Here is a 25,723-nt window from a genome sequence, read left to right as displayed (position 1 = left end):
GGAATGGGAGATGTGGTTGCAGCCATTCTGGAAAATATACCATCTTCCACAGTTATTAACTCCAATATCTGAAGTAATTATAGATGATAGTGATAAACTTTATTTAATTTGCCGTTAAATAAAGTAAAGCCCAAAGTCTGTATAAATATCTACAAGGTCATGGATGAGGGGGACAGGGAGGCATAGACCTCCCCTATCTCCCCGTTGCTCACTCTGCTCCCTACCCTGAACACACTGCCTGGTACATAGTAGCTGCTCAAAAAATATGTCTGTTGCATGACATGAAATAATAGCGAATCACATCGTGAGAAGGTTAGTTCCTGATGATTTCTCTTCTCGTCTTTCTAATTCCTTCAAGAAGAAAGTCTTGGCTTGGTGTTCACATCTCTTAAATTCCTCTCTGCCACCCTCTTATCTTCCTAATGACAAGAGAACAGACCAAGAGTTCAGACCCTGGGACAGGTGACTTACCTGGTACAGGGCCCTGCCTGCCTGTTCATTGATGTCTCTCAAGGAGCTTCAAAAAATACCAGTGCCCGAGGCCCACCTTCAGAGATTCTGGTTTCATCAGTCTGGAGTATAGACTTTAAATTGGGGTATAGTTGACTTACAATATGATATTAGTTTCAGATGTACAACATAGTGATTCAATATTTTTATAGATTATACTTCGTATAAGGTTATGACAAAATATTGGCTATATTCTCTGTGCTATACGTTACATCCTTGTAACTTTTTTTTTATACCTAGTAGTTGGTACCTCTTTATCCCCTTCACCTGTTTTGGCCCTCCCACCACCCCTCTTCCCTCTGGTAACCACTAGTTTGTTATCTGTATCTCCACCCTGCCCCTGACATTTCTTTAAAATCAGCTGGGTAAACAACATGGTCCTACTATATGGCACAGGGGACTATATTCAATATCCTGTTATAAACCATGGTGGAAAAGAACTTCTAAAAGAATGTATATATATGTATAACTGAATCACTTTGCTGTACAGCAGAAATTAACACAACATTGCAAATCAACTATAATTCAATAAAAATTTTTTAAAAATCAGCTGGGGATTCTTATGTGCAGACTGGGTTAAGAATCACTGAGCTGCAGTTAATGGGACTTCCCTGGTGGTGCAGTGGTTAAGAATCCACCTGCCAATGCAGGGGACACAGGTTTGATCCCTGGTCCAGGAAGATCCCACATGCCGTGGAGCAACTAAGCCCATGTACCACAACTACTGAAGCCCACGCACTCTAGGGCCCAAGTGCCACAACTACTGAGCCCACGTGCTGCAACTACTGAAGCCCGCGTGCCTAGAGCCTGTGCTCGGCAACAAGAGAAGCCACCGCAATGAGAAGCCCGGGCACTGCAAGGAAGAGTAGCCCCCGCTGGCCGCAACTAGAGAAAAAGCCCACGCGCAGCAAGGAAGACCCAACACAGTCAAAAAAAAAAAAAAAAAAAAAAATCACTGAGCGGCAGTTACTGCAGCTTTTTGTTGTTACTGTATCTAGTTTTATGGTTATTTTTGATCTATGACAAATGACTTCTGGAAGTGACCCAATGTTTCCTGTTTAAATACATCAGTGTGAGCAAAGGGAGTAGATCTTAACAAACAAAAAGCAAATAGTAATTTGAGCATTTGGCAGAATGCATGATTGATACATGTTATCCTGATGTTACAAACAGTGAAATCCAGGCACAAGTCCCACAGCTAAAAAGTAACATTTTGGACCTGGGGAGTCTAGCTTCCGGTCTGTAACTGAACTGCTATATTAGGTTTCTATCGCCCTCTAGTGGTCCAGTTTATTTGCACCCAAAGGGAGGACTTGGTATTAATTCCCCTACCTTTCACCTTGTAGATGGTTCAGCCCTCGGAGGCTTTTTTTGGAACCCTCTTTCTGACCTTCAGCACGTTTCCTGTACCTTCCCGTTTCCTGCCAGCCACAAATGTACACACAGCCACTCATAGCAGTATCGAATAAGACCAAGCTGGAGCAGAGCCTAGTGGGGTGTTGGGAGACCTACCCCAGATTAACTTCAACTCAGAGCAGAGCTTGAATGTCACACTGAGGCACTTGTCTCTTATCCCATAGGCATCCTTCTCGCTACTGGGATCGGTGGAGGCGGGTGCGAGAGGGCATGACCTCACACCAGCCAAGAGTGACTCTGGGAGCTTTCTTAAATTTTAATTGAGGTAAAATTCACATAACGTAAAACTAACCACGAACCATATTTCAGCGTAGGATTCAGGGGCATCTAGAACCTTCCCAGTGTTGTGTAACCATCACTTCTATCTAGTTTTCCAAGACATATTCTTCACCCCAAAAGGAAACCCTATACCCATTAGTAGTCACTCCCCATTCCCTCCTCTCAGCCCCTAGCAACCACTAATCTGCTTTTGCCGTTATGTGGATTTGCCTGATCTAGACATTTCATATAAGTGAAATCATAGAATATGTGCCTTTACTGTCTAGATTTTCACTGAGTGTAATATTTTCAAGCTTCATCCATATTGTATCATGTGTCAGAGCGTCATTCCTTTTTAAGGAGGAATAATATTCCATTGTATGGATGCACCACTTTTGTTTATCCATCGATGGACATTTAGGTTGTTTCCACCTTTTGGTTCTTATCAATAGTGCTGCTATGAACATTTCTGTATGTATATTTGTTTGAACACCTGTTTTCAGTTCTTTGGGGTATATGTCTAGGAGTGGAACTGATGGATCACATGGTGATTCTATGTTTAACTTGTTAAGGAACCAGTAAACTCTTTTCCACCACAGCGGTACCATTTTACGTTCCTACCAGCAAATCACAAGGGTTCCAATTTCTCCGTGTTCTCATCAGAACTTATCTACTGCCTTTAAAAAATATTATGGCCAACTTAGTGGGTGTGAAATGATGTTCGTGGTTTTGATTTGCATTTCCCTAATGATTAATGATGTTGAGCATCTTTTCATGTGCTCTTGGAGCTTTAGTGTATACTTTTCTACTTGGAAGGCTAGAAGCCTAATGCTGCTGGCAGCCACCTCCTACCCATGAGGCAGACCAGAGGGATGGAGGGAACCTGGCCCTGGTGACATCATTTGAAGCCTAGATCCAGCCATACCTGCAGCAGGCTAACTTCAAAGGTATATATGCTGATTATCCTTTTGTCATTCCAGCCAGCTAGAGTTGAACATTTTGTCCTTTGCCACCCAGAGTCCTCCATGATGGAGACTGGGACTTGCCAAAGTCCCATGGTTAGTTAGAATTACACACTGGATGAGTACCTAGACCTCCTTCCTACCTACCCACTGCCTCCATGCCCCAAGAGGAGGCTGTAAGGAGGGGTCAGCAGGGGCCAGGAGACAGAAGCTGGGGACAAATCATGCCCATGCATTTAGGGATAGAGGCAAGAGGAGTAGGAAGCAGATGCTTTTCTATCTGCCTGCCCCCAGAAGATTTTGAATTGAGATTCTTAACTATCAGAGTGTCAGATGCCCTTTAGAGAATATCATGGAAGCACAGCTGCTCTCCCCACCAGAAACACCAGGACACAACATTTTGCAGACAATTCACAAGTCTGTAGAAACTCCCACCATCTCCACCCCCTCCTCCCACCACAATCCATCCTGAGGCCATAGGTGAAGAACTTCTGGTTTCTAGAACAAGAAAGTCAGAAAGACCCAGAAGCAGGAGACCTGAGGTCCAAATACAGTCTTTCTTCTAACTCACTGTGGAGCAAGGAATTGGGGGGAAGGACAGTCCTGGTTCAAGTCCAGGCTGTGGGGGCCTGGGCAAGTTGCTTGCCCTCTCTGAGCCACATCTATAAAATGAGACTATTCTTGTCTATCTGGAGGGGGGTCGAGGGTTATTAGGTTCAATGCTGTGTGTCATGGACATGTAAATATGAGGGGCCCCTCTCCTTCCAATGTCCCCATCTCTCCAGCAGGCCAGATGGTCTTGCTTCTTCTCCTTTTGGAGCGATGCAATCCAGGGGCTTAGGTAACATGCCCAGAAACCCATCTTCTGCAGAGAACGTCAAGTGGTTCATGGATACGAAATCCATCCCGGCCCCCCAGGTTAAGAACCTCTTACTCTGAACTCTCTCTCATTTACTAAGCTGCAACAACAGCTTCCTTTCTGTTCCAGTTCATTCCCACCCCAAGAGTTTCACACCTGCCATTTCCTCTGCCCAGAATGGTCTTGCCCAGCTCTTGGAATGGCTGGTTTCCTTGTTATTGAGGGCTCAGCTGGAAAGTGCACTCCCCGCTGATCATCCATTTGAAATGGCTACTCCCCCACCCCATGGTCTTGAGAACATCACCGTGCTTTATCTTTTTTGCAGCACCCATCAGTGCCTTGGTTATGTGTCTTTTTATTTATCTAATGTATGTCTCCTCATTAGGGGAGGGACTTTGCATGTCTTTGTTGTCATATATCCCCAAGGACTAGTGTCAAACATATCGTACGAACTCAGTATATATTTGTTAAAGAGATGAATGACTGACTGACTGACTGAATGAATGAATGAACAGGTGGGAAAATAGATGAATGGAGGGATGATTAAATGATTTGGATGGATAAATGAATAAATAGATGGCTAAATATGGATGGATGGATGAATGGATGGATAAATAAACAAATGGTTAGACAGAAGGATAAATGAATATAAATGGATGGCTAAATATAGATGGATGGATGGATGGTTAACAGTTGGATACATGGATGGGTGGAAGGATAATGAGTAATGGATGGTGGAAGGATGAATAATAAATATATGGATGGATGGATGGATGGATGGATGATACATTAATGAATAAGTGGTAGATAAAAAAGATAGATAACAGATAAAAGGATGGACAAATGAAGGAATAAATTAGTGGATGAGTAAATTAAAGGATAGCTAGATGGATAGTTCAATGGACAGTTCAAAAAATGAATGGATGGATAAATTACAGAATGGGTAGATGGATGGATGTTTGCCAGACTCCATGCTAAGCACTTTATATGTTATCTTGTTTTATCTACACAGAAATCCCAGGAAGGAAGGAATGTTTTACAGACAAGGTCCTTGAACTTCAGAGGCAGGAAAAAATCGCTTACCCCGGATAATACAAGTAGGAGATGGTGGAGCAGGATTCAGACTTACATCTGCCTGACCCCAAGCCCTGGGCTCTTAACCACCATGGAAATCACCCTCCCCTTCTCCCCTCACTTTGAGAGCCTGTACCAGCCACTGCAGCTCCTGTACTGATGCCCGTGCCCCAACAGCACCCAGATCACCCAGTGCCGGCCTCCAGGTTGCTCTGCTGTCAACCCCACAAGTCCACGGGAGCCCGTGTGAGCCTGTGTGAGGATCTGTGAGGTCTCTGCACGCATGTGTGAGTGTAGAATGAGGTGACTGGAAAACGTGTCCGTTCTCTGGGGACGCCCCCCCAAGTACCAGTGACATTGCACAGCCAAAGACAGGTCCAAAGAGTCTCATAGGGACTGCCACTCTTTATAAGGTGCCCGGGGACCAAGCCCCAGCCTGAGGTCATTCCCAGTGGCTGCCACAGAATCACAGCACCAGGTCATCCAGCCTGGTCCTGTGACAACAGTGAACCCGGAAGAGGAAGTGAAAGAGAACAGGGGCAGGTTGTGGAGGGGAGCTCTGCCAGGCAGCCGCCCAGGGTCATCAGACTACAGCACAGAGAGGCTGTGAAGTCCATCCCCTGCCTCGGGATGGGGCCACGGAGGGCCAGGAGGATGGGGAAATGGAGCTGGGGGGTGGAACTGCGGGCGTCTCTCAGTCTCCCCATTCAGGTTTCTGTCTTCAAGACGCAGGTGGCTGGGGGGCCAAGAAGCGGGCGGACCTCAGCAGCTCTTGTTGTCATCACTCATCTCCACGTAGGGCAGCCCCATGGGCCAAGTGTCCCGAGGCCAGTAGCAGACTTTGAGAGTTTTGTCCGGCATCTCATACGTGGCATCCGCCATGGCCATGGTGACAATGCCGTAGGGGAAGGTGATGCTGATGAGTACATGCCTATGTGACAGGGTGATGAGGGGACAAGCTTGACGCCCCCATCCGCACCTCTCCCTGCCTCTCATGGATCCTGACCATCCCAAAGGACCTCCTGGACCTGATCTCCTGACTACACCGTCCCCCAACACACACAGACACACATACACACGCACATCCCAGTATCTGTGCCTCCCCACTCTGCCCCCAGGCTCCTGCTCCAAGCTCTGGCATCTGAGATTTTCTGCTTCTAGGGCCCAAGACCACAGGGCAAATGCTTACCAGATGCTGTGCAGGTAGGAGAAATTAATCCACTGCCAGAAACTGCAAAGCAAGCGGTCACTGATCCAGCTAGTAAACGCAAAAGCCCATAAAACCATGGTGACCTCAATTAGATGCCAAAGCTCCTTATTACTGGTCCTCGGGAGGGAAGGAGGGAGATCAGAGCCTGACTCGGCTAGCAGGGCCCAAAGGAGCTGATGGGAAACTCCTCCATCCAAGGAGATGAGGCTGGGAGGAGGGAAGGATCAAGGGGGCAAGGGGGGAGAGGGCCAGATCTGCGCTAACACTTGCTGAGCACTTACAAGATGCCGGGTCCTCACAACAATGCTATTATTCCCATTTTGTAGATGAGAAAACTGAGGCACGTGAGATTAAGTATGTCCCAGCCCCACCCCAAGGTTACACAGCTAGTAAGTGGGGTCTGATTGAGATTTATCAGAATGCAGAACCCGTAACCAACAAGGCTTTCCGTGTTTGTGTTTTGGGGTGTAAGTGTGTGTGCCCCTGTGGGTCGGTGCATGAGAATTTATGTCTATGTGGCTATGAGAATATGTGTCTGTGTGTGGGAGGTTGTATTCTCTGAGGCCATGTCTCAGGACAACTCAAGATTAGAATCTGTGTTTCCCAAACAGCAGAGCTAACCCATTGTCCCTTAGGAAACAGCTTATCAGGGATCAATGAGGCAGTAACTCCTTTCTGGGTAAAAGCACAAGCCCTGCCCACTAGCCTAAAATGGGACAGTTTGAACACCAAAAAAAAAAAAAAAAAAAATCATAAGAATTGGTGAAATCTAAGGAATTCCCCGGCGGCCCAGTGGTTAGGACTCTGCGCTTCCACTGCAGGGGGCACAGGTTCAATCCCTGGTCAGGGAACTAAGATTCTGCATGCTGGGCAGTGTGACCAAAAAAAAACAAAAGAAAAAAAAAATTAAAAAAATTAAAATTAGTGAACTCTGAATAAAGTCTGTGGTCTAGTTAACAGTATTGTCCCATTGTCAATTTCCTCCTTTCTGAGGCTAGACTGTGGTTACATACGATGCTGCCGTTGGGGGAGCTGAGGGGGAATCTGGGTAAAGGGTACACAGGACTCTGTACTATTTTTGCAACTTGCTCTGAGCCTGTAATTATTTCAAAATAAAAAGTTAAAAATATAGGATAGTGGCTGCAATGGATTGAAACACTTCAGAGATATAAACACCCATGAGTTCATAATAATACTTAAAGAAAAAAACCACTTCATTGGTCCTTACTAGAGATGGCTAAGGCACCAACTCATTGCTCTGGAAATTGATTTTTAAAAGGGAAAGAATCAGTGCCCTATCCTGTCTTTCCTGTCCAAACTGTATTTCAGGGTTGATGAGCAAAAGTCCTTCTATCTGGATGGATGAACTCCAGATAATCAATGCAGAAGGAATAATAGAATCTGAAAATCACCCTTTTGCACCCTCTAATGAGATCACGGATGGAAACGGCATGAAACAGCTGCTGGAATCATTAGGGGAAAGCTCAGTAGAAAACTTTATAATGAAGGGTCTGGATGACAACATCCGAATCTACTGATCAATCTTAATGGCACTAAATGTGGGCCAACCATTCATCATGGGGCCTTAATTGGCTGGAACAAGCAGCACCCAGTGCCACATATGAAATGAAAAAAAAAAATTTAAACTTAAATCTAGATCTATTAATTTTCAGGAAATACAAAAATAAAAAAAAGAAAGAAGAAAGAAAGAAAAGAAAGGAAGAAACCACAGGAATCAGTCGGCCAAATCCATAATGCAGGATGTTCTACAGGACAAACGATCGAGTTTCTGTTATCAAATCAGAGGCGTGAAGAAAGGGGGAGGGAGGGAGGGAGGGAGGGACTGCTATGGAATAAAGAAGATCTGAGAGACTGTGTTTGCCTTCTGATTTAAACAAGACCAGGTGTACAAAGATGTCTTTGGGAAACTGAGGAAAGTTCAGTGCAAAATGGGTATTAGATGCTATTTTAAGGAAGGATCTTCTATTCGTCCCTCTAGATCCTTCCCTACCTTTCTCCGCTCTGCCCTGTGCCTCAGGGGGCAGCAGGGGCAGGGGAGCTAAGCTATGTGGACCTCAAAATAAATATTCCAACAGTATCTTCCATCCACTCTTTGGTTCCCTACTGGGGCTCCCCATTGGCCAACCCAACTGGAAACCATTGGCCAACCCAACTGGAAGCCCAAGGACAAGGGAGGCCCTGGATTTGGTCCACACAACCTCCCTGTGGGATTGGCTCAGGCTGGCTACAACCAACAACCGGAGGCCACACCTCTTGCCTAGGAGACCCCCCTCTTCTAGCTCTCTCCTTCCAGATTCTTGCAATCACTCCCTCCCATCACTCCCCATCCCAGGTCTCCCGATGATCATAGAATCCCACCGTTATTAACACAGAGCTTCTAAATGATCCCTAGTGATTTTCCTACAGTCTGCCCTCTCCTTTGTAAAGAAACGTTTTATTCAACTCTCCTCAAATGGCCCCATTTGAGAGTCCCCTCTCTAGCATGCTAAGACCTAGTATGGGTTAAAAATAATAATTCTTTATCAGGTGAGTGAAACCCTGAACAATGAATGGGTGACGTTATATGAAATCTGGGGGGGGAATACAGAACGCATGTTGGCAAAATGCTAATGTTTGTTGGGGCTGGTTAGTGGGCACATGGAGGTTTGTGATACAATGCTCTCCACTTGTATGTGTGTTTGGGGGTTTTCAGAATAAAAAGGACAGACTCTGCAGTCAGAGACAGCCTTAGGTTCAAATCCCGGTCCTGCCCCTATTTGGTGAATGATCTTGGGGAAGGGACATCGCCTCTTTAACACGGTGAGGTTTTTTTTTTTTTTTTGGTGGGGGCGGTGCAGTTCTTGGAAAGGGGAGCCCCCTCCCCAGGCACCTGCAGCCACCACCCACTTTTTATATTCCTGGGCCACGATGTAGACGATGTGCAGGGCAATGGTGTTGAGGGTGGACGCGTTGATCGTGGGCCTCAGGAAGGACAGGAAGGTACTGACCACGGTGGCGATGACGACCAGGCAGATGTACTGGGGCCTGGGGAGAGAAGGGCTCAGCTGCGGGGGGTGGTTGGGGGGTGTTCCTGTGGGGTTTAGGCAGAGCCATAGGGCGCTCTTGTGGCAAAGATGGATGAGAAAAGGGAAGCTCAGAAAATGGTCTTAAGACTCCCAGGTGGGCTCAGTAAAAGGTCTCAGGGGTCCCAGGAGGATCACATGAAATTTCCCAGGGAACCCAGGTGGGCACAGGCAGGGTCCGAAGGGGGTCCCGGGGTAGGGGATGGGTAGGATGACAAGGGGGTCTCAGGGAAGCTCAAGGGGGCTTAGTCAGGTTAGAAGAGGGTTCCAGAGCCCAGGTGAGTTCAGGCGAGGGATTCAGGTGAGCCGGGTGGGATTAAGGAAGGAACTACAGGGGTCCCAGTGGCTATTAGGAGAGCGGTCCTGGAAGGCTCAAGTGGGTCACACAGGGTCAGGAGAGAGATTCAGATGGGTCTTGAAGTCAAAAAAAGGGGCCCCGGTGGATCCAATGAAAGATTCCAGGGAACCCAGGTGACAGGCTCAGGGAAGAGGTCTCTGGGCCCCAGGTAAGCTTAGGCATGGGGTTCTGGGACCCCATAGTGGGTTCACACAGGGTCTGGAGAAGGTCCCAGCTATCCAGGTAGGATCAGAGGAAGAATTCCAAATAAGCAGTAGGATAAGGGGAGGACTTCCAGGGGTCGCCAGTGCACTCAGAAGAGGGGTCCCTGGAAGTCCAGTTAGATCAGGCAGGGTCAGGAAAAAGTCCTGGGGTGTTGAGGGGAAGGATTCCAAACACCCCAAGAGGGCCTGGGCAGGGGACGCAGAGGATAGGTGGGCTCCAGCAAGATCGACAGAGGACCGGCCCTCGCCCCACCTGTTCTCCCCTAGGAAGGCAGGAAAGTAGCAGCGGGTCATCCATATGCTGTAGCCACTGGCCAGCAGCCACAGAATAGCGATCTCATCCAGCATCTGGCCCAGGAAGCTGAGTGTCATGTGAAAGTACATAGAGAACAGACCTGGAGCAAAAGACATAAGGCAGGTGGTCAAGGGAATTGTCCCTTCCTGCCCCCACTACCCCACTGTCCCAGCCCCCCACCTACCTACGACTGTGAAGAGGATGAAGATGACATAAATGTAGCGGGAACGTTTCTGGACATATGGGTGCATCAGAAACACCATGAGAGGCCCAAAGATGAAGAAGGTGACATTGCTGAACTGGAGAAGGAAGGGGGAAATATGGGGAGGGGGTTGTCAGACAGAGGAGGAGGAGGGGGGCTGCCCTTAGTCATTACCCAGTTGGTCACCTACCACCTTTCAGGCAGTTAATCAACCCAGGGTCTATCCATCTTTCAGCTGACCTTAACAGCCAACCAGTCATCAGTAGATCCATAACTCCATCCATTATTCTATGGGTTCATTCATTCATTCAATGCATGTGGCAAAGTCTATCTACTAACTTTCCACATTTTCCTTTCGGCAGTAGTGTTCCCCAAGTTTGAGCTGGGCGTCCAACTACTCAACGAAAAGACTACATATCCCAGCCTTCCTTGCAGCTCACTGTGGCCTTGAGACCTGGTCTAGCCAATGGGATAGGAATGTAAATGAATCTATTGCTTCCAGGTCTGTCCTTAAGAAGCAGCTTAAGGCTTGCACTCTACGTCTTGTGGACTGAAATGCAAACTTGGTGGTCATGAGTTGGCCTTGGCCTTGTAGACGAGGAAAGACAATGCAATACCCTGGTGACTCGCTTCTAAAAAACAGCATGAAGCAGAAGTGATGGGGCATGACTTCTGAGGTTGGGTCAAAAAAAGTACTGTGGCTTCCACCTGATGGTCACTATCTCAGAGCACGAGACATTGGAGCTCTAGCCACCATGCAAGAAGACGGGGTACCCTTAAAACTGCCATGCTGGAGAGACCATGTGGAGAGACCACAGAGAGATCGAGAGAGATGCTGGAAGAGCCCCAGCTGTTCCAGTCCCCAGAAGTTTGACTCTTCCCAGCCCAGCTACCACACACAGAAGTGAATGAATCTTCAGATGATTCCGGTCCCCTTCCCCCCTTCAAGTCACACCAACAGTTGCCAAGTGGAACATGCATGAGCTGTCCCTACCAGACCCTATCCAGATTACTGATTCATGAGCAAAAATAAATAAATAAATAAGTGGTCATTGTTTCAAGCCACTAAACTTTAGGGTGATTTGTTATGCAGCATTAGCTAGCTGAGACAAAGAGGAAATATTACTGTGGGCTGGGGTAGGAGAGGAGAAAGGTGCATGGAGGCCAGCTGGTACAGCTATGCCTTGTCCAGAACCCCATGACTGCACAGCTATGTTGTCTGTGGATTAGTGATTTGCGTCCTTATACTTAGACATTCACAATGTTCTGGGGCCCAGGCAAGGTTTATAATTCCCAGAATCTTTTCTCATCCTCAAAACAACCCTGCCAGGTAGGTTGTGCATCACCACACCATAGAAGAAGATACTGATTCTCAGAGTGGTCAAATGGTCCAGCCCAGGTCACCCAGCCAGTAAGTGGAGAATCCAGGATTTGAAGTGAGATCCCACGTGAGTTTCTTGAGAGAAGAATCAGAGTGCTGTTTATCACAGAAGCAGAAATTGCTCCATAGACCTCAATCGACGTTTGATAATAACACATGATTCAAATAACTAACAATGACCACTAAGAATATGGCAGTTATGGCAGACAGTGGGAATTGAGCACTCAACAACCATCCTCCCTTCTTCCTCCTTAACCAAACTGATTTGGTTCAGTATTAGGAAGACACATCCTTCTTGGGAGGCAAAGGGGAATAACAATGGACACAAGCTAATCTGATTCTCTCCTTCTTCTATGTAACAAGGCCACCAAGCTAAAGACTACATTTCCCAGATTCCCTTGCAGCTACACACAGCCATATGACTGAGTTCTGGCCAGTAAGACATGGGCACAAGACGTAAGTACAGCTTCTAGGTTGTCTTCTTAAAGGGAAGGGGTGTGCCTTCCCCTTAATCCCTTTCTACTGGGATGCAGATGTGGTGGGAGAGCTTCTTGAGCCATACAGATGACAGCAATGGCCTAGAGATGGGAAAACAACCATACAGAAGGAGCCTGGATCTCTGGTACCCCAAAGCTCTCACACCAGCCCTGGGGAGCTTATGATTGGATGTTATGTAAGAGAGAAACAAATTTCTATCTTCATTAAACCATTTTTATTTTGGGTCTCTGCTACAGCAGCTGGACATATGTCTTAACTTATAGATACGCCCTTTCTTCCTTGTTAAATAAACGAGAATTTTGTTCAGGCATCAGGAAGACATGGCTTTTAGGGAGGCAGGATTTAGCCCCAGGGCATAGATCATCCTTATTGCTAAGGATTGGTTAAGGAATGAATGTGTGATATAATTCTGGCCAATGAAACATGATGGAAGATCTGATGAGAGGCTTCTGGGAAAGTTCTCTTTACTGAAATCAGGCTGAGTGAAAAGGCCTTTGGAGATTGTTGTGATGTTTCAGATGCGGCAGCCATTGTGCAACCATGAGGAAACAAGGTTGACAGCAAAAACAAATACTTGAGGACAGTGGTCTCAAACTTTTTGGTTTCAAGAACTTCTTATATTCTTAAATATTATTGAGGACCCTGAAGAGATTTTGCTTGTGTGAGGTACATCTATCAAGATTTACCTTATTAGAAACCAAAACCCCAAAACTTTCAAGACACGTGACTACACAAGCCCACATTCATTTGGCCATCAGATAGATGATGTCATCACACGTCATGCAGCCTCTGGAAGATTCCATTGTACCCTCGTGAGAGAATTAGAGTGGGAAAAGGCAAATAATACCTTCATATTATTATGAAAATAATTTTGACCTTGAGGAACCCCTGAAAGGGTCTCAAGGACACCAAGCAGGGTGGTGCTTGGACAATATTTTGAGGACCACTTCTCCAGGGATAGCAGAGAAGAAAGATGGGAAGAACCAAATAGCTTGATGATGTTGGGCTCTGAGTTAACCTATTCTGGAACCATCTACCTCCAACTTCCATTAAAAAAAAAAAAGATATTGTCCTTTCTATTTAAGCTGTTTTAGTTGGGTGTTTTATTTGAAACCAAAGCATTCCAATGAACGAGCTCTGGGATCCAAGTGGTGTGGGATTGGATACATGTTCCCTTGCTCATTAACTGTGGAGCCTTGAGAAGGTAACTTCAATCCCTTAACCTGCCATCTCTGCATCTCTGACATATGCATAACGCCACCTGCCTCTTCATGCTGTTGACCCAAAGGTCCCCAAACCTCACTGGACTCATAAATACAATTAAGGTCACAAGAACATTTGCACCAGAATTTCAATGGCTCAAAGTCCCCAACTGCTGATGCAGGACTTCGATGCCCCTCAAAGTCTCCCCCAGATATGTTGGGGTCACAGTGAGTATCTCACATGGGCTCAGAAACAGGTGTTCTCATGGCCTCAATCCACCTGCCAATTTGAGGTCAACCAGCATGCTCACTCAATGACACCCTTCCCTCCTCCCAAAAATCTTCCCCTTGTAAAGGTCTCCTAAATTGTCTGCATTCCATCTTAGAAAGTGAAGAAATAGCACCCTCTTAACTAGGATGCTCTGTTATTTTTCAGAACCCCAGTATTAACGATGCTGACTCAAAAATACAGGGCACAGTGGTGGGTGAGGGGAAAATCATTCACCTGATACAAGGTCAGCATCTACTAGCCTAGGTCCTGGGCACCTGTACAGGTTCCCAAGACAGGAGGCCTCCTGATTCCAGCAAAGTCCACAGCTCTCCTGGGGCAATGGTAGAACCAGCTCAAAGGTCACAGTTTGAGAACCCAGCCTTGGCAAACTGGTTTCCCAGCCCATGGTCCCACCTATGTCCTTGTTTTCCATGCCAAGTTCTCTGGTGTTTGTCAATGGACAGGGTCAAACACATCTCCAGGAGGGTCACCCAGTTCACAGTGGCTATCCCAGAACACAGAACACCCCCGACCTGCCCTGTCTGTATCATGAGACCCTACCCCACTGGAATAGACACCTATCCCAAAGCAGGATATCAGACTTTTCTTTGGGGAATTTGAAACTTGGAGCAGACACAAAGCCTGGGAGTCACCATAATTGTGTTGCACCATTGGCAACTCTCTAAAGAGGCTCTGGAATATTGTCATGATGTTTAAAATATGGCAACCATCTTGCCACCCACGAGAAGACAAGGGTGAGAAAAAAAAAGCAAATACTCAAGGGTAGTATTTGCCCTTCTGCTGAATCCTGCACACCTACCCTGGGTCCCAGCCTTCCCAAAACAACTCACCTTTCCATTTTCTAAGATACCCCACAATCTTTCCAATGCTTTCTTTCTCTCCCTCCCCACGCCCTTTGGTTTGTTTCTTTGTTTTGGTTTTTGCTTAAGCTACCTTTCTATTGCCTGAATCCAACAAACCCATCAGCATTGGTAATACTAGCTAGGATTCTTTGGTAGCAAGCAACAGAAAATGATTCTGGTGAACTTGCACTATAAATATAAATGTGTGTGTGTGTGTGTGTGTGTGTGTGTGGTTACTTATTTAATTAACCAAATCATTCATTCGTTCGTTCGTTCATTCATTCATTCATTCATTTATTACGGGGAGCTCATTAATCAAAGGAATTGCAGAGGACAAGGAATACCAGAAACCAGAACAGCTTTGACCCTCTAATGGACAATCTCTTCAGGGGGCAATTTTGGGTATGAATGAAAACAGCTGTGTCCAGTCCTTCTGTCCAAGCCCAAGCTTCAAATTCTGGAGAGTGTAGCCTGGACCACATCCCATCCTTGGCCAGAGGAGGGGGACCACCTTGATTGACCATCCCACCGAGACCATAACCAGGTGGTTGATGAAGGGAAAATCGGGCCATGGATACTGAATGGGCAAAGCCCCAAACAAATCTGATGTTCCCTCTGCCTTCAATCAAACGGCAGCCCTTGGGCAAATCAGGCATGCCTGAAGATGCCAAGCCATCCAGCCTCCCAAACTGTTAAGCCTCCACTTAAAACACGTCCGTGACTCTCATCTATAAAATCCATATTCTTAAGCTTGGCTTATAAACTCCCTCCATAACTCACCTTTCTCCACCTTCAACTTGATAATCTGGGTGGAAGGAGTAACTCAGGTCTGAATGAGCCATACTTACTCTAACCTCCAGGAGTTCACACATACTGTTCCCACTGCCTGGAACACTCTCATTCCCACTTACCCCTCTTCTCCAGGCCAACTACTACGCCTTTAACCTGGACATCACTTTCTCCCTAAAGCCTTCCTAATCCCCCAAGGCAGGGTCAGGTGGCCTTCCTTTGTGCCCCTGTGCCATCCCACTTTCCTGACACTTGTCTGGCTGTTCTGGAACTGTCTGACTCTCCCGCTAAACCTGGCTTTGAGAATGGGGACTGTGGCTTCCCCCTTCTCCATTATAACCTCAGGAACCAGAATATAGTAGGTGCTCAATAAATCCTGTCGGCTGGATCTCAAAACAATTCAGGTGGATCACCTGTCACACACATGAAAACACTTGGCAGAGGGTCTTGCATCTAGAAAGTTCTGAATAGAAGGCGCTACAACTATCACTTTCCAACCTCTTGACAGCCTGACTTTACAGATTGTTCTTAATCCTCACACACCCCCTCAAGGTCCGACTTTCTAGTTCTTGTTTGGCAATGGGGAGCTTGAGTCTCAGAGAGGTGAAGTGGTTTCTCTGAGGTTGCACAGCTCTGGGGGACTCCGAAGTTTGCTTTGACCCCCTGCTTTGAAAGATTGGAGGACTAGATGGGTGGTGAAGATGAAGAGGGTGCTCCCCTGCTTCCTGGCTGTGTGATCTGGTGTCTCTGGGTCCCCCTTTCCTGCACCAGTGAAATAGGAGAGGATCATCAATGCTACCATGAAGGTTGTTGGGGGCGGGGGATGCATGAGGCCAGGCATTGAAAAGCTACTTCGCCAGGGACGTGGGTTTGGCTCAAGAAATAGCAAAGGCTGCTGCTTCTCTTGTTACTGTTGAAGGAGATAATAATAACAGGCTTGTGGTTGGTATCAATGCTCCATGATAAGTGGCCTGCAGAATGAAGACAGCCGTTCTCAATAACGTCCCTGAGTGTGTAGAATGAGGACAGAGCAACGGGCGACGCCTATGTCTAATGGGCTCCGAATGGCACCGGGGTTTCTGATAGAATCAGAGACCACCCTGACACCAGGGTCTCCCTCTCTGCCCTCTGGGGCTGGGTCCCCGCGTTTCCCAACCACCGGCCCCACCCAGACTCAGAGAGGCAGGCAAGGTACCCGCCCGAGATCGTGGCCAGTCCTGAGCTCTGGACACAGGTGAGCTGGATTCCTTGGGTCCCAGCCCCAGCAGGTGCCTTCACTTTCTTTCATTCATTCATTCATTCATTCATTCATTCATTTGCTCAACAATCATTCCTTCAGTACCTACTATGTGCTCAAGGACCTTACCAGTGCCTGAAAACAAAGTCACCGCCTTTACGGTGCATCCAGTCAGAGTTTGGGGGATGCTCTATGCTTCATTTTCCTCCTCTATAAAACGGAGGCCCTATCTCCAAGCGCCACGGTGAGGATTCGAGAACTGAATGCCACGGGACCAGGGGGGTTGGCAGTTTTGTTCACTGCTGCAAACCCCAGGTGTCTAGGACAGTGCCTGGCACACAGTAGGTGCTCAGTGAATTTTTGTAGTGAATAATGCACACAAAGAATACGTGTCAATAATGCACATATGTGTCTGATGCATGTGCTGTGTACCACGGGGTGACTATTATTCTAGAATGCTTTGATGTTTTGATCACCCGTACCCAGCAGGACGTCTGGTAAGTGGATGTGGCTGGATTCCTTAGGACTGGAAGGAGGAAAAGGGGGCGAGATGGAGGGAAGGTGGGGAGAAGGAGGAAGGAAGGAAGGAAGGAAGGAAGAAGGAAGGGGATTGACCTGAGTAGACTCCGCACCTCAGCCTTTTTCTCATTTACCCCAAACACCCTGGGCTAAAACCACAGCCCGGGGCTTGCCTGGTGGCGCAGTGGTTGAGAATCTGCCTGCCAATGCAGGGGACACGGGTTCGAGCCCTGGTCTGGGAGGATCCCACATGCCGCGGAGCGACTAGGCCCGTGAGCCACAACTACTGATCCTGCGCGTCTGGAGCCTGTGCTCCGCAACAGGAGAGGCCGCGATGGTGAGAGGCCCGCGCACCGCGATGAAGAGTGGCCCCCGCTTGCCGCAACTAGAGAAAACCCTTGCACAGAAACGAAGACCCAACACAGCCAAAAATAAATAATAAAATCAATAAATTTAAAAAAAAAACAAAAAAACCCCCCACAGCTCGCACCACCCACTCCACACACAGCTTCTCTCCTGAGGCACCGCTTCACTTAAGGATTCCATTGATTTCATTGTTTACTGCTTTATCATCTCTGCCCTCCCCACCGTACTGTGACTTCCATAAGGACAGGAAACACCTGTTTTATCCCCAGCTGTGTCCCCGACGCCTATCACGCTGGGCACCCAGTAGGCTGGCATGCACTCAAGAAAAATCTGTTGACTCAGTCAAATCAAGAAACGTGGCCGGGGGCGGGAGGGATAAATTACAGTTTGAGATGAACAGATGCACACTACTGAATATAAAATAGATAAACAACAGGGTCCTACTGTACACCACAGGGAATTATACTCAATATCCTATAATAAACCATAATGGAAAAGAACATGAAAAAGGGAATTCCCTGGTGGTCCAGTGGTTAGGACTCCACACTCTCACTGCCGGGGCCCCGGTTCAATCCTTGGTCGGGGAACTAAGATCCCGCAAGCTGCGTGGAGCAGCCAAAAAAATAAAAAAGAAAAGAAAAAGTATATATTCTTTTTATATATATGTATATATCTAAGTATATATATATCTGAATCACTTTGCTGTACACCAGAAACTAACACAACATTGTAAATCAACTACAGCAAAAAATTAAAAAAAAAACAACCCATGGCCAAACCTCCCCTTTTTCTTTCTCCCCAGTGCCAAAGCTCAAACTCCCACCACCCACCCCTGGCCCTGTCACCTGCCGAGGACCCCCGTATGCATCCATTCCACTCATGCACGTGAGTGTCAGTGCTGGGCTGGGGGCGTGGAGCACCAGCCACAGGCCCTCTCCACGTGGGACTTACTTGCATGAATTAAGATGTACACGACATTGTTAATCACTCAGTAACTGAGTGGCCTCACAGCACTGTGGATAAGTGAGAGACTCTGAGACTAGGTGGCCGGGGTTTAACTCTGGCACTCCCAGCATTCACACGCTTGCAGTTCACATGCTGTGCAACCCTGGGAAGGAAATGTACCCTCTCTGAGCCTTTATTTCCCCCATCTGTAAAATGCGGAGAGTAAGAATTTTATGAGGATTACAGTAAGTGCTATTTGTTAAACAAAATTAATGTCAAATAAAATGAATGTATTAAAACTTTCTCATTTCTCTGTGCTATATTTACTTCTGACAACAACAGTAATAATAGCTTCAACTTATTCAATGCTTAGGATGTGCCAGGAGCTGTGAGTTTTTTTAAATACCTCTATTTTTAAAATTACAATATAATTCACAGACTATCAAATTCATTCTTTTCAAGTGTACATAATCTATTCAAATGTTGTGCAACCATCATTGCTAATTCCAGAACATTTTCATCACCCCAAAAGGAAACCCTGTACCCATTAGCAATCACTCTCCCTTCCCTTCCCCCAGCCCTTGGAAAACCACGAATCCACTCTCGCTCTCTGTGGATTTGCCTGTTCTGGATGTTTCATATCAACAGAATCGCATGCTGTGTGGTCTTTTGGGTCTGGTTTCTCTCACTGAGCATCATGTTTTCGAAGTTCATCCATGTTGTAGCATGTGTCAGTGCTTCACTCCTTTTTAAGACTGAATCATATTCCATTGTGTGGATGGAGGACACTGTGTTTATCCATTCATCCACTGATGGACATTAGGGATGTCCAGTAGCTGTATCATCCTCTCCATGGTCCTATGAGTCAAAAATTACTAGCACCTCACAGAAATCCCCTTTTTGCATAGGTACTCAGTAAATATTTGCTGAATAAAAGGAATGAATGGGGACTTCCCTGGTGGCGCAGTGGCTAAGAATCTGCCTGCCAATGCAGGGGACACGGGTTCGAGCCCTAGTCTGGGAAGATCCCACATGTCACGGAGCAACTAAGCCCACGCGCCACAACTACTGAAGCCCGCGCGCCTACAGCCTGTGCTCTGCAACAAGAGAAGCCACTGCGATGAGAAGCCCACGCACCGCAACGAAGAGTAGCCCCCGCTCACCACAACTAGAGAAAGCCTGAGCGCAGCAACGAAGACCCAAGGCAGCCAAAAATAAATTAATTAAGTAATAAATTAAAAAAAAAAAAAGAATGAATGAATCAGTTTTTCTTCCCTAGCGTGTACCACCCCCTGGCATCCTATACTCTTGACTCCTGTTTATTGCCTGTCTCCTCCACCCCCAAGGACACCAGCCCCACGAGAGCAGGCATTTTTGTCTGCTTTGATCACCACTGCGTCCCCAGAGCTGACACGGTGACCGGCTGCACCAATTCCCAATGAATGAAGAGTGAAATAAAGGGGTCATTTCAATCTGACCCCTGCGTCAGCCCCGGGAGGCCAGCAGGTTGCGGATCAACGATGCCTGTTTCTCCGAAGGAGAAGAGAGGCCCAGAGGGACCTATCGAGTCTGCGTCTGGGATGTATCATGAACATGATCACCAGTTTCATGCGTGCAATTATTCAATTAATCGCATCTCTCCTCCCTGAGGGCGGGAACCATGCCTTCCTCGGTTCTGCGGGACCTGGCATACAAGAGGTACCCTGTAATTAATTGCTGCTGCTGTGAGTTTTGAGGAGGAGAAAGGCAGAAGAGGGAGGTGTGGTTTAGAGCTCGTGGGACCTGCTGGTCACAGCCAGGCGCTCAGAGAGGGGCGGGCCTCCCGCCTGGGTCACACAGCATCCAGGGAAGAGAGAGACTGGAGTTACTAGCACACTGCAGAGGCCAACACTGCCAAGGCTGTCGGAAAAGAAGGTGGGGACACTGTTGGAGGTGTGCACTACAGCCTACACCCCCCACACACACACCCTCCCCGCTCTTATCTCCCTGTCTCTTTGATACCCACCCACCCCCAGACTCCCCCTACTCATCCCCACCTCTGTGCCTTTCCTATGCAGTTCCCCACGCCAGGCACACCATCCCTTTGTTCTGAATCTGAGCATCTGAGAGGGAGTTTTCTAGAGAGGATGAGATGCGGAGCTTCTGAAGCTTTGGCAGGATCCCAGGGAAGAAATTCAGCAGCACAGCTGCCTCTGGGAGCCGGAGTGGGGGGGGGGGCGGGGGGGCGCCTTGAAACATCTCCCCACACCACTTGAAACTCTCCTAAGTTGTCAGCAGCCCAGAAGGAGGCCACACCTGGAGGCCACCAGGCCAAAGCAAACAGGTGCCAACTAGAGCGGCCCACACCTTGACTTCTGCCCCTGCCCCACCTGCCCCAGCCCCTCCCACACCCCCGACCTCTGCTCCTGTTGGATCGCCCTTCCTGGCTCTCGGTTAGACTGTGAAAGGCAGCCAGGTGTTCCAGCCGCCCCCAGATCATCAACTCCCCAACGCTCCGAAGTCAGCCATGGCTCCCGCGTGCCCTCACGATGCAGCACGTACTCTTTTGCCCTGCTTTCCTGATTTAGCCCCTGGAAACCTTATCAGCCCTTTTTCTCTCCTCCGTTCCCTCCCCCTCAGGCAGGCAGCCTGGGCGCTGGCTTGAAGTTACCAGTTCTTTTCTCTCACCTCAAGACCTTTGCATAGGCTGTTGCCTTTGCCCCATACACGTTCGAGAACATTTACTCATTCCTTAAGCATCAAGGTTCCCTCCCCATTCAACAAACAGAGGCCTGACGCTCCACCCCATGGTGCCTCACCGTCCCACATCTGCCCCCTGTTTTTCTCCCTTTGCCACGAGCTGACTATGGGGGTGTCCGTTTCTAATTCTGAACCAACAGCCCAGCAACCTGGGGGCAACTGAGCCTCTCTGGGACCCCGGCATCACCCAGCACAGGCTGGTTTACAGCACTTTTGTTGAATGAATGAGTCCATCAGTGAATACAGGAGAAATTTCAAACCCTCCAACTCAGCATTGAAAACTTCGTCTTTATCTCTCCCCATATTTTAGCCACAGAGACATACTTTCCCAGACTGGGTGTCCCTCTTTTACTTCCAGGACTTAGCACATCTTTTCTTCTCTTCTGCTCTCTTTCCCAGACTCCTGCCCTACTTGGCGAGGTCCTATTCATCCTTCAAAAGCCAACGCCTAGGTGCCCCCCTCCAAGAAGCCTCCAAACACCTAAGCCGAGTCCTCCAGTGCGTCCTTTCGTCTATACCCTGACCGTGTGTTGGGCTGGGCTCTGCTTCTCCAACCCCAGGCTCAGAGCTCCTTGCACGTAGATCAACGAGAAAGCAAAAGATTCTTCAGAGAACACTGTTTTCCAATTATGAGCTGTGATTCCTAAGGGGATCGTGACAAAATCCATGTGAACAGATTTTTAAAATTTTTCTGCTATATATGTGGTCTTTCATTGACATACCTAGATCAAAAGCATGCTTTTAAAAACCTGCCTAGGCTTCCCTGGTGGCGCAGTGGTTAAGAATCCGCCTGCCAATGCAGGGGACACGGGTTCGAGCCCTGATCCGGGAAGATCCCACATGCTGTGGAGCAACTAAGCCCATGCACCACAACTACTGAGCCTGCGCTCTGGAGCCCGTGAGCCACAACTACTGAAGCCCACGCACCACAACTACTGAAGCCCGCGAGCCTAGAGCCCGTGCTCCGCAACAAGAGAAGCCACCGCAATGAGAATCCCAGGCACCGCAATGAAGAGGAGCCCCTGTTCACTGCAACTAGGGAAAGCCCGCGCACAGCAACAAAGACCCAATGCAGCCAAAAATAAATAAATAAAATAAATTAAAAAAATTAAAAGTAAAAAATTAAAAGCTGCCTAGTAGTTTGACATCTATTCAATCCCTACAAAGATTAGTGAAAATGTTATGGCTTTTGTGTGGTCCATGTGCTAAGGATGATGTTTCCAACTTTAAAAGGGACTTCCCTGGCGGTCCAGTGGTTAGGACTCGGCGCTTTCACTGCCAGGGCTGGGTTCGATCCCTGGTGGGGAAACTAAGATCCCACAATCCCCAAGGCACAGGAAAAGAAAAAAAAGGCTGAAGGAGGATGTCATGGAGGGGAATTTTGCATGAGGGCGCATGGATGCGGAAGCAGCCCACATCTGAGCCAGCCCTCTCTCCGTGCCTTCTGTGGGGTGGGCTGGACAGGGAACTTTCTGGACTGCAGGGACTGCTAGGAAACGCAGAGAGGAGGAGTCCAGAACCTCACACCCTGTTCTCAGCCTCCAGGCGCCAGCACATTCAGCCCTCTCCCATTTTATAGGGAAGGCCACCAAGGACCAGAAAGGGTCGGTATCTCTGGCTCAGGAGAAGCAAAAGCTGGGGCGACCTCAGGGACCCCTTGAATCTCAAACTCTTCCCTCCCAGCTCTGGGAAGTGGTGAGGTCAAAGGTAACAGAGTCAGAGCAACCTGGGCAACCTGGCACTGAGCTCCCCTCCCCCAAAAAAACACCTCTCCCAGATATGCCAAGTTCAAATCCCACCTCTAAGTACCACGGTTACCCTGGGCATATCCTTCAATCTCCCTGAATGCCTGTCTCTTAATCTGGAAAATGGGATTAACTAACTCTATATACTATACATGCTGCCTAATTCCCAATGTCATGGTGAAGATTAAATGAGGTTTTTTCAGGCAAAATGTTTTGGGCAATGCCTGGCACACAGTAAGTGCTCAATAAAGGCCATTATTTGCGTGAATTCATGCTCACCATTTATTGAGCATGTACTATGTGCAGGGCACAGAGCAAAGGACATTGCCTCATCATTCACCAATCCGGGAGCTCCAAGAAGGCAAGCCCACTGCCTTATTCACCACAGTGTCCCCAGCACCCCGCACAGGATAACTGTACGTGTCTTCGGTCGCTTGCATCTTTCAAGCTTCATTTAAATGCCATTGCCGTTGAGGCATCCAAGAGTTTTGAGCCCTTCCAATGTGGTCCTGGTAGCAGGGGCTGGGTGAAGGATGACCAGCCATCCTATTTTGCCTGGAACTGAAGGGTCTCCTGGGACACAGGACTTATGGTGCTAAAACCAGGACAGTCCCAGCATACTGGGATGAGTTGGTCACCCTGGGCTGGGGATACAGCTGAGAACAAGGCAGACACAGCCATCTCCTCCAGGAAGCCCTCCCTGATCCACCCCTCCACCAATGGCTCAGGAGCTGCCTCTAGGCTTCCCAGAAGCTGCCTGTGCGCCTCCCATTACAGCACCATCATCCTGGGTTGTGAACACCTGGAGTTGCACCTGTATCCTCTGCTCTGGGAGGGCAGAGGCAGCTCTTTTCCAGGTTACTGCTGCATTTCCAAAACCTACCACAGAGCCTCGCGCCTAACAAAGACAGTCTAATGAACGAAAGCCAGAAGGCAGGCCTTGCCAAACAGATGAGCAAACTGAGGCTCAGAGAGGCGGGCTGCTCGAGCAGGATTTCCCAGCGGGGAGGTGGAGGAGCTGGGGTTTGCACCCCTGTTTGCTGAGACTCTCTCCCACCAGTCCTCCCGCCGGCCCTCACCGTGTTGTAGAACTCAGCCACCAGCTCCAAGTGCTGGAAGTTGCTCTCACACCAGTCCACCTCCGAGCTCTGGTAGGCGAAGATGCTGGGCATCCTGACGCAGTGCCTGCCATCCCCTGGCTGCGTCTGGCAGAGAGATGCACGAGAGCCTAGAGAGGGCCGGGCCCAGCCAAGGCGGGGGAGAGACGGTGGGGTGCCCTGCAGCAGGCAGAGAGGAAAAACCTGCTGGACGGCTCCCTGGTGGCACCAGGACAGCCTGCCCGGTGTGGTGGCAGCCGGCCGCTGCCCTGGGCATAAGCAGAGGGGGTGGCACTGTCCAGGCGGGGCAGGGGTGAGTGGGGAGGGGGCCTCCTTTCCCTGCTCCCCCTAGGAGTGGGAGTTAGGGGGACTGTTTTTTGGAACAGTAATTTAAAATAATGGTGATGGGGACCTCCCCGGTGGTCCAGCGGTTAAGACTCCGCTCTCCCAATGCAGGGGGCCCGGGTTCCACCCCTGGTCAGGGAACTAGATCCCGCATGCTGCAACTAAGACCCAGAGCAGCCAAATAAATAAATAAATATTTTTAAAAAAATAAAGTAATGATGATGATGATCCCACTGGGATGAGCACTTTGCCATCCCCACTTTGCAGATGGGCAAACTGAGGCAGAGAGCAAAGTCATTTGCACAGAGCATGCAAGGTGATGACACCAAGATGTGAAAACAGGCAGGCTCCAGACTCTGAGCTTCGTTTTTTTTTTTTAATTTATTTTTTCTTTTCTTTTTCTTTTTCTTTTTTTTGGCCGCCCTGTGTGGCTTGCAGGATCTTATTTCCCCGACCAGGGATTGAACCTGGGCCACCGCAGTGAAAGCGCCAAGTCCTAACCACTGGACTGCCAGGGAATTCCCCAGACTCCAAGCTTCTAACCATTAGGTTTTACTATCTCGACATCGCCAAAGCTCCACGCTGCTGCTTCCCAGATCAGGGCCAACAGCTGCACACCTGCCCCAGCGGACTCCGGTCAGCTCCCTTGGAATCCTTGGTGATAGACCCTCCTCTGGGGGCCTCAGTCTTCCTGTCTGTGCTATGGAAGGCTAGGCTGGATTGAAGCCATTTCTCTTGGGTGGACAAGACCTCATACACCTAGAGTGTCCCAGCTTCCACCAAAGCATCCCTGAGGGGAGGAGTCTGTGGAGTTCTAGGCCTGGGGTCCCCAGTCCTGGCTTCCCAGGGCTGTGGAAAGCTCTGGTTTGAGAGTCAGACAGGCCTGAGTTTGAATTCTGAGTTCCTCCTGTTCCTAAGCTGTGTGGCCTTGGGCAAGTGAATGCACCTCTCTGAGCCTCTGCTTTCTTACCTGTAAGATGGGAATAATAATAGTACCTCCCTCTTAGGGCTACTGTGAAGATTTAATGAGCTGATACAGCATTTCCCTAGGAAGACAATTTTTGGTGATGATGGCCCCGCATTTAGAATCACTGAACTGTGTGTGTGGCGAGAAATCTACTTACTTCCTTTTCAGTTCTCAATAGTTCCAGGAGAGGGGCTCAGTTGGTGCTAATACATGTTTATGCCTCAACATTTAATCCCTTTGTTTGTTAAAAAGCCCTTCAGCAGGCAACAGTATCCAGCTAGACTGTCTTGATATAATTTACATGGTATTTGTTTATTTCATTTCTTAAA

The 25,723-nt window shown here is 48.2% G+C and overlaps 2 protein-coding genes across 3 annotated transcripts in view; both read right to left on the bottom strand.

Annotated features, from left to right (window-relative positions):
- The window catches only part of MLLT1 (MLLT1 super elongation complex subunit), a 130,218-nt gene that overhangs the window by 68,470 nt on the left and 36,025 nt on the right, over positions 1–25,723 (bottom strand). The window lies entirely within an intron of this gene.
- ACER1 (alkaline ceramidase 1) lies at positions 5,842–24,157 on the bottom strand. Its single transcript, XM_068535009.1, has 6 exons — positions 24,065–24,157; positions 10,413–10,527; positions 10,187–10,328; positions 9,197–9,334; positions 6,269–6,406; positions 5,842–6,010 (listed from the first exon to the last, which is right to left on the bottom strand). The coding sequence occupies exons 1-6, from the start codon at positions 24,155–24,157 to the stop codon at positions 5,842–5,844; spliced, it is 795 nt and encodes a 264-aa protein (XP_068391110.1).

This window comes from Eschrichtius robustus, chromosome 2, assembly GCF_028021215.1.
Source record: "Eschrichtius robustus isolate mEscRob2 chromosome 2, mEscRob2.pri, whole genome shotgun sequence".
Classification (NCBI taxonomy): Eukaryota; Metazoa; Chordata; class Mammalia; order Artiodactyla; family Eschrichtiidae; genus Eschrichtius; species Eschrichtius robustus.
The sequence above is the reverse complement of the archived record's forward strand: the minus strand, read 5'-3'. Positions and strand labels throughout refer to the sequence as shown.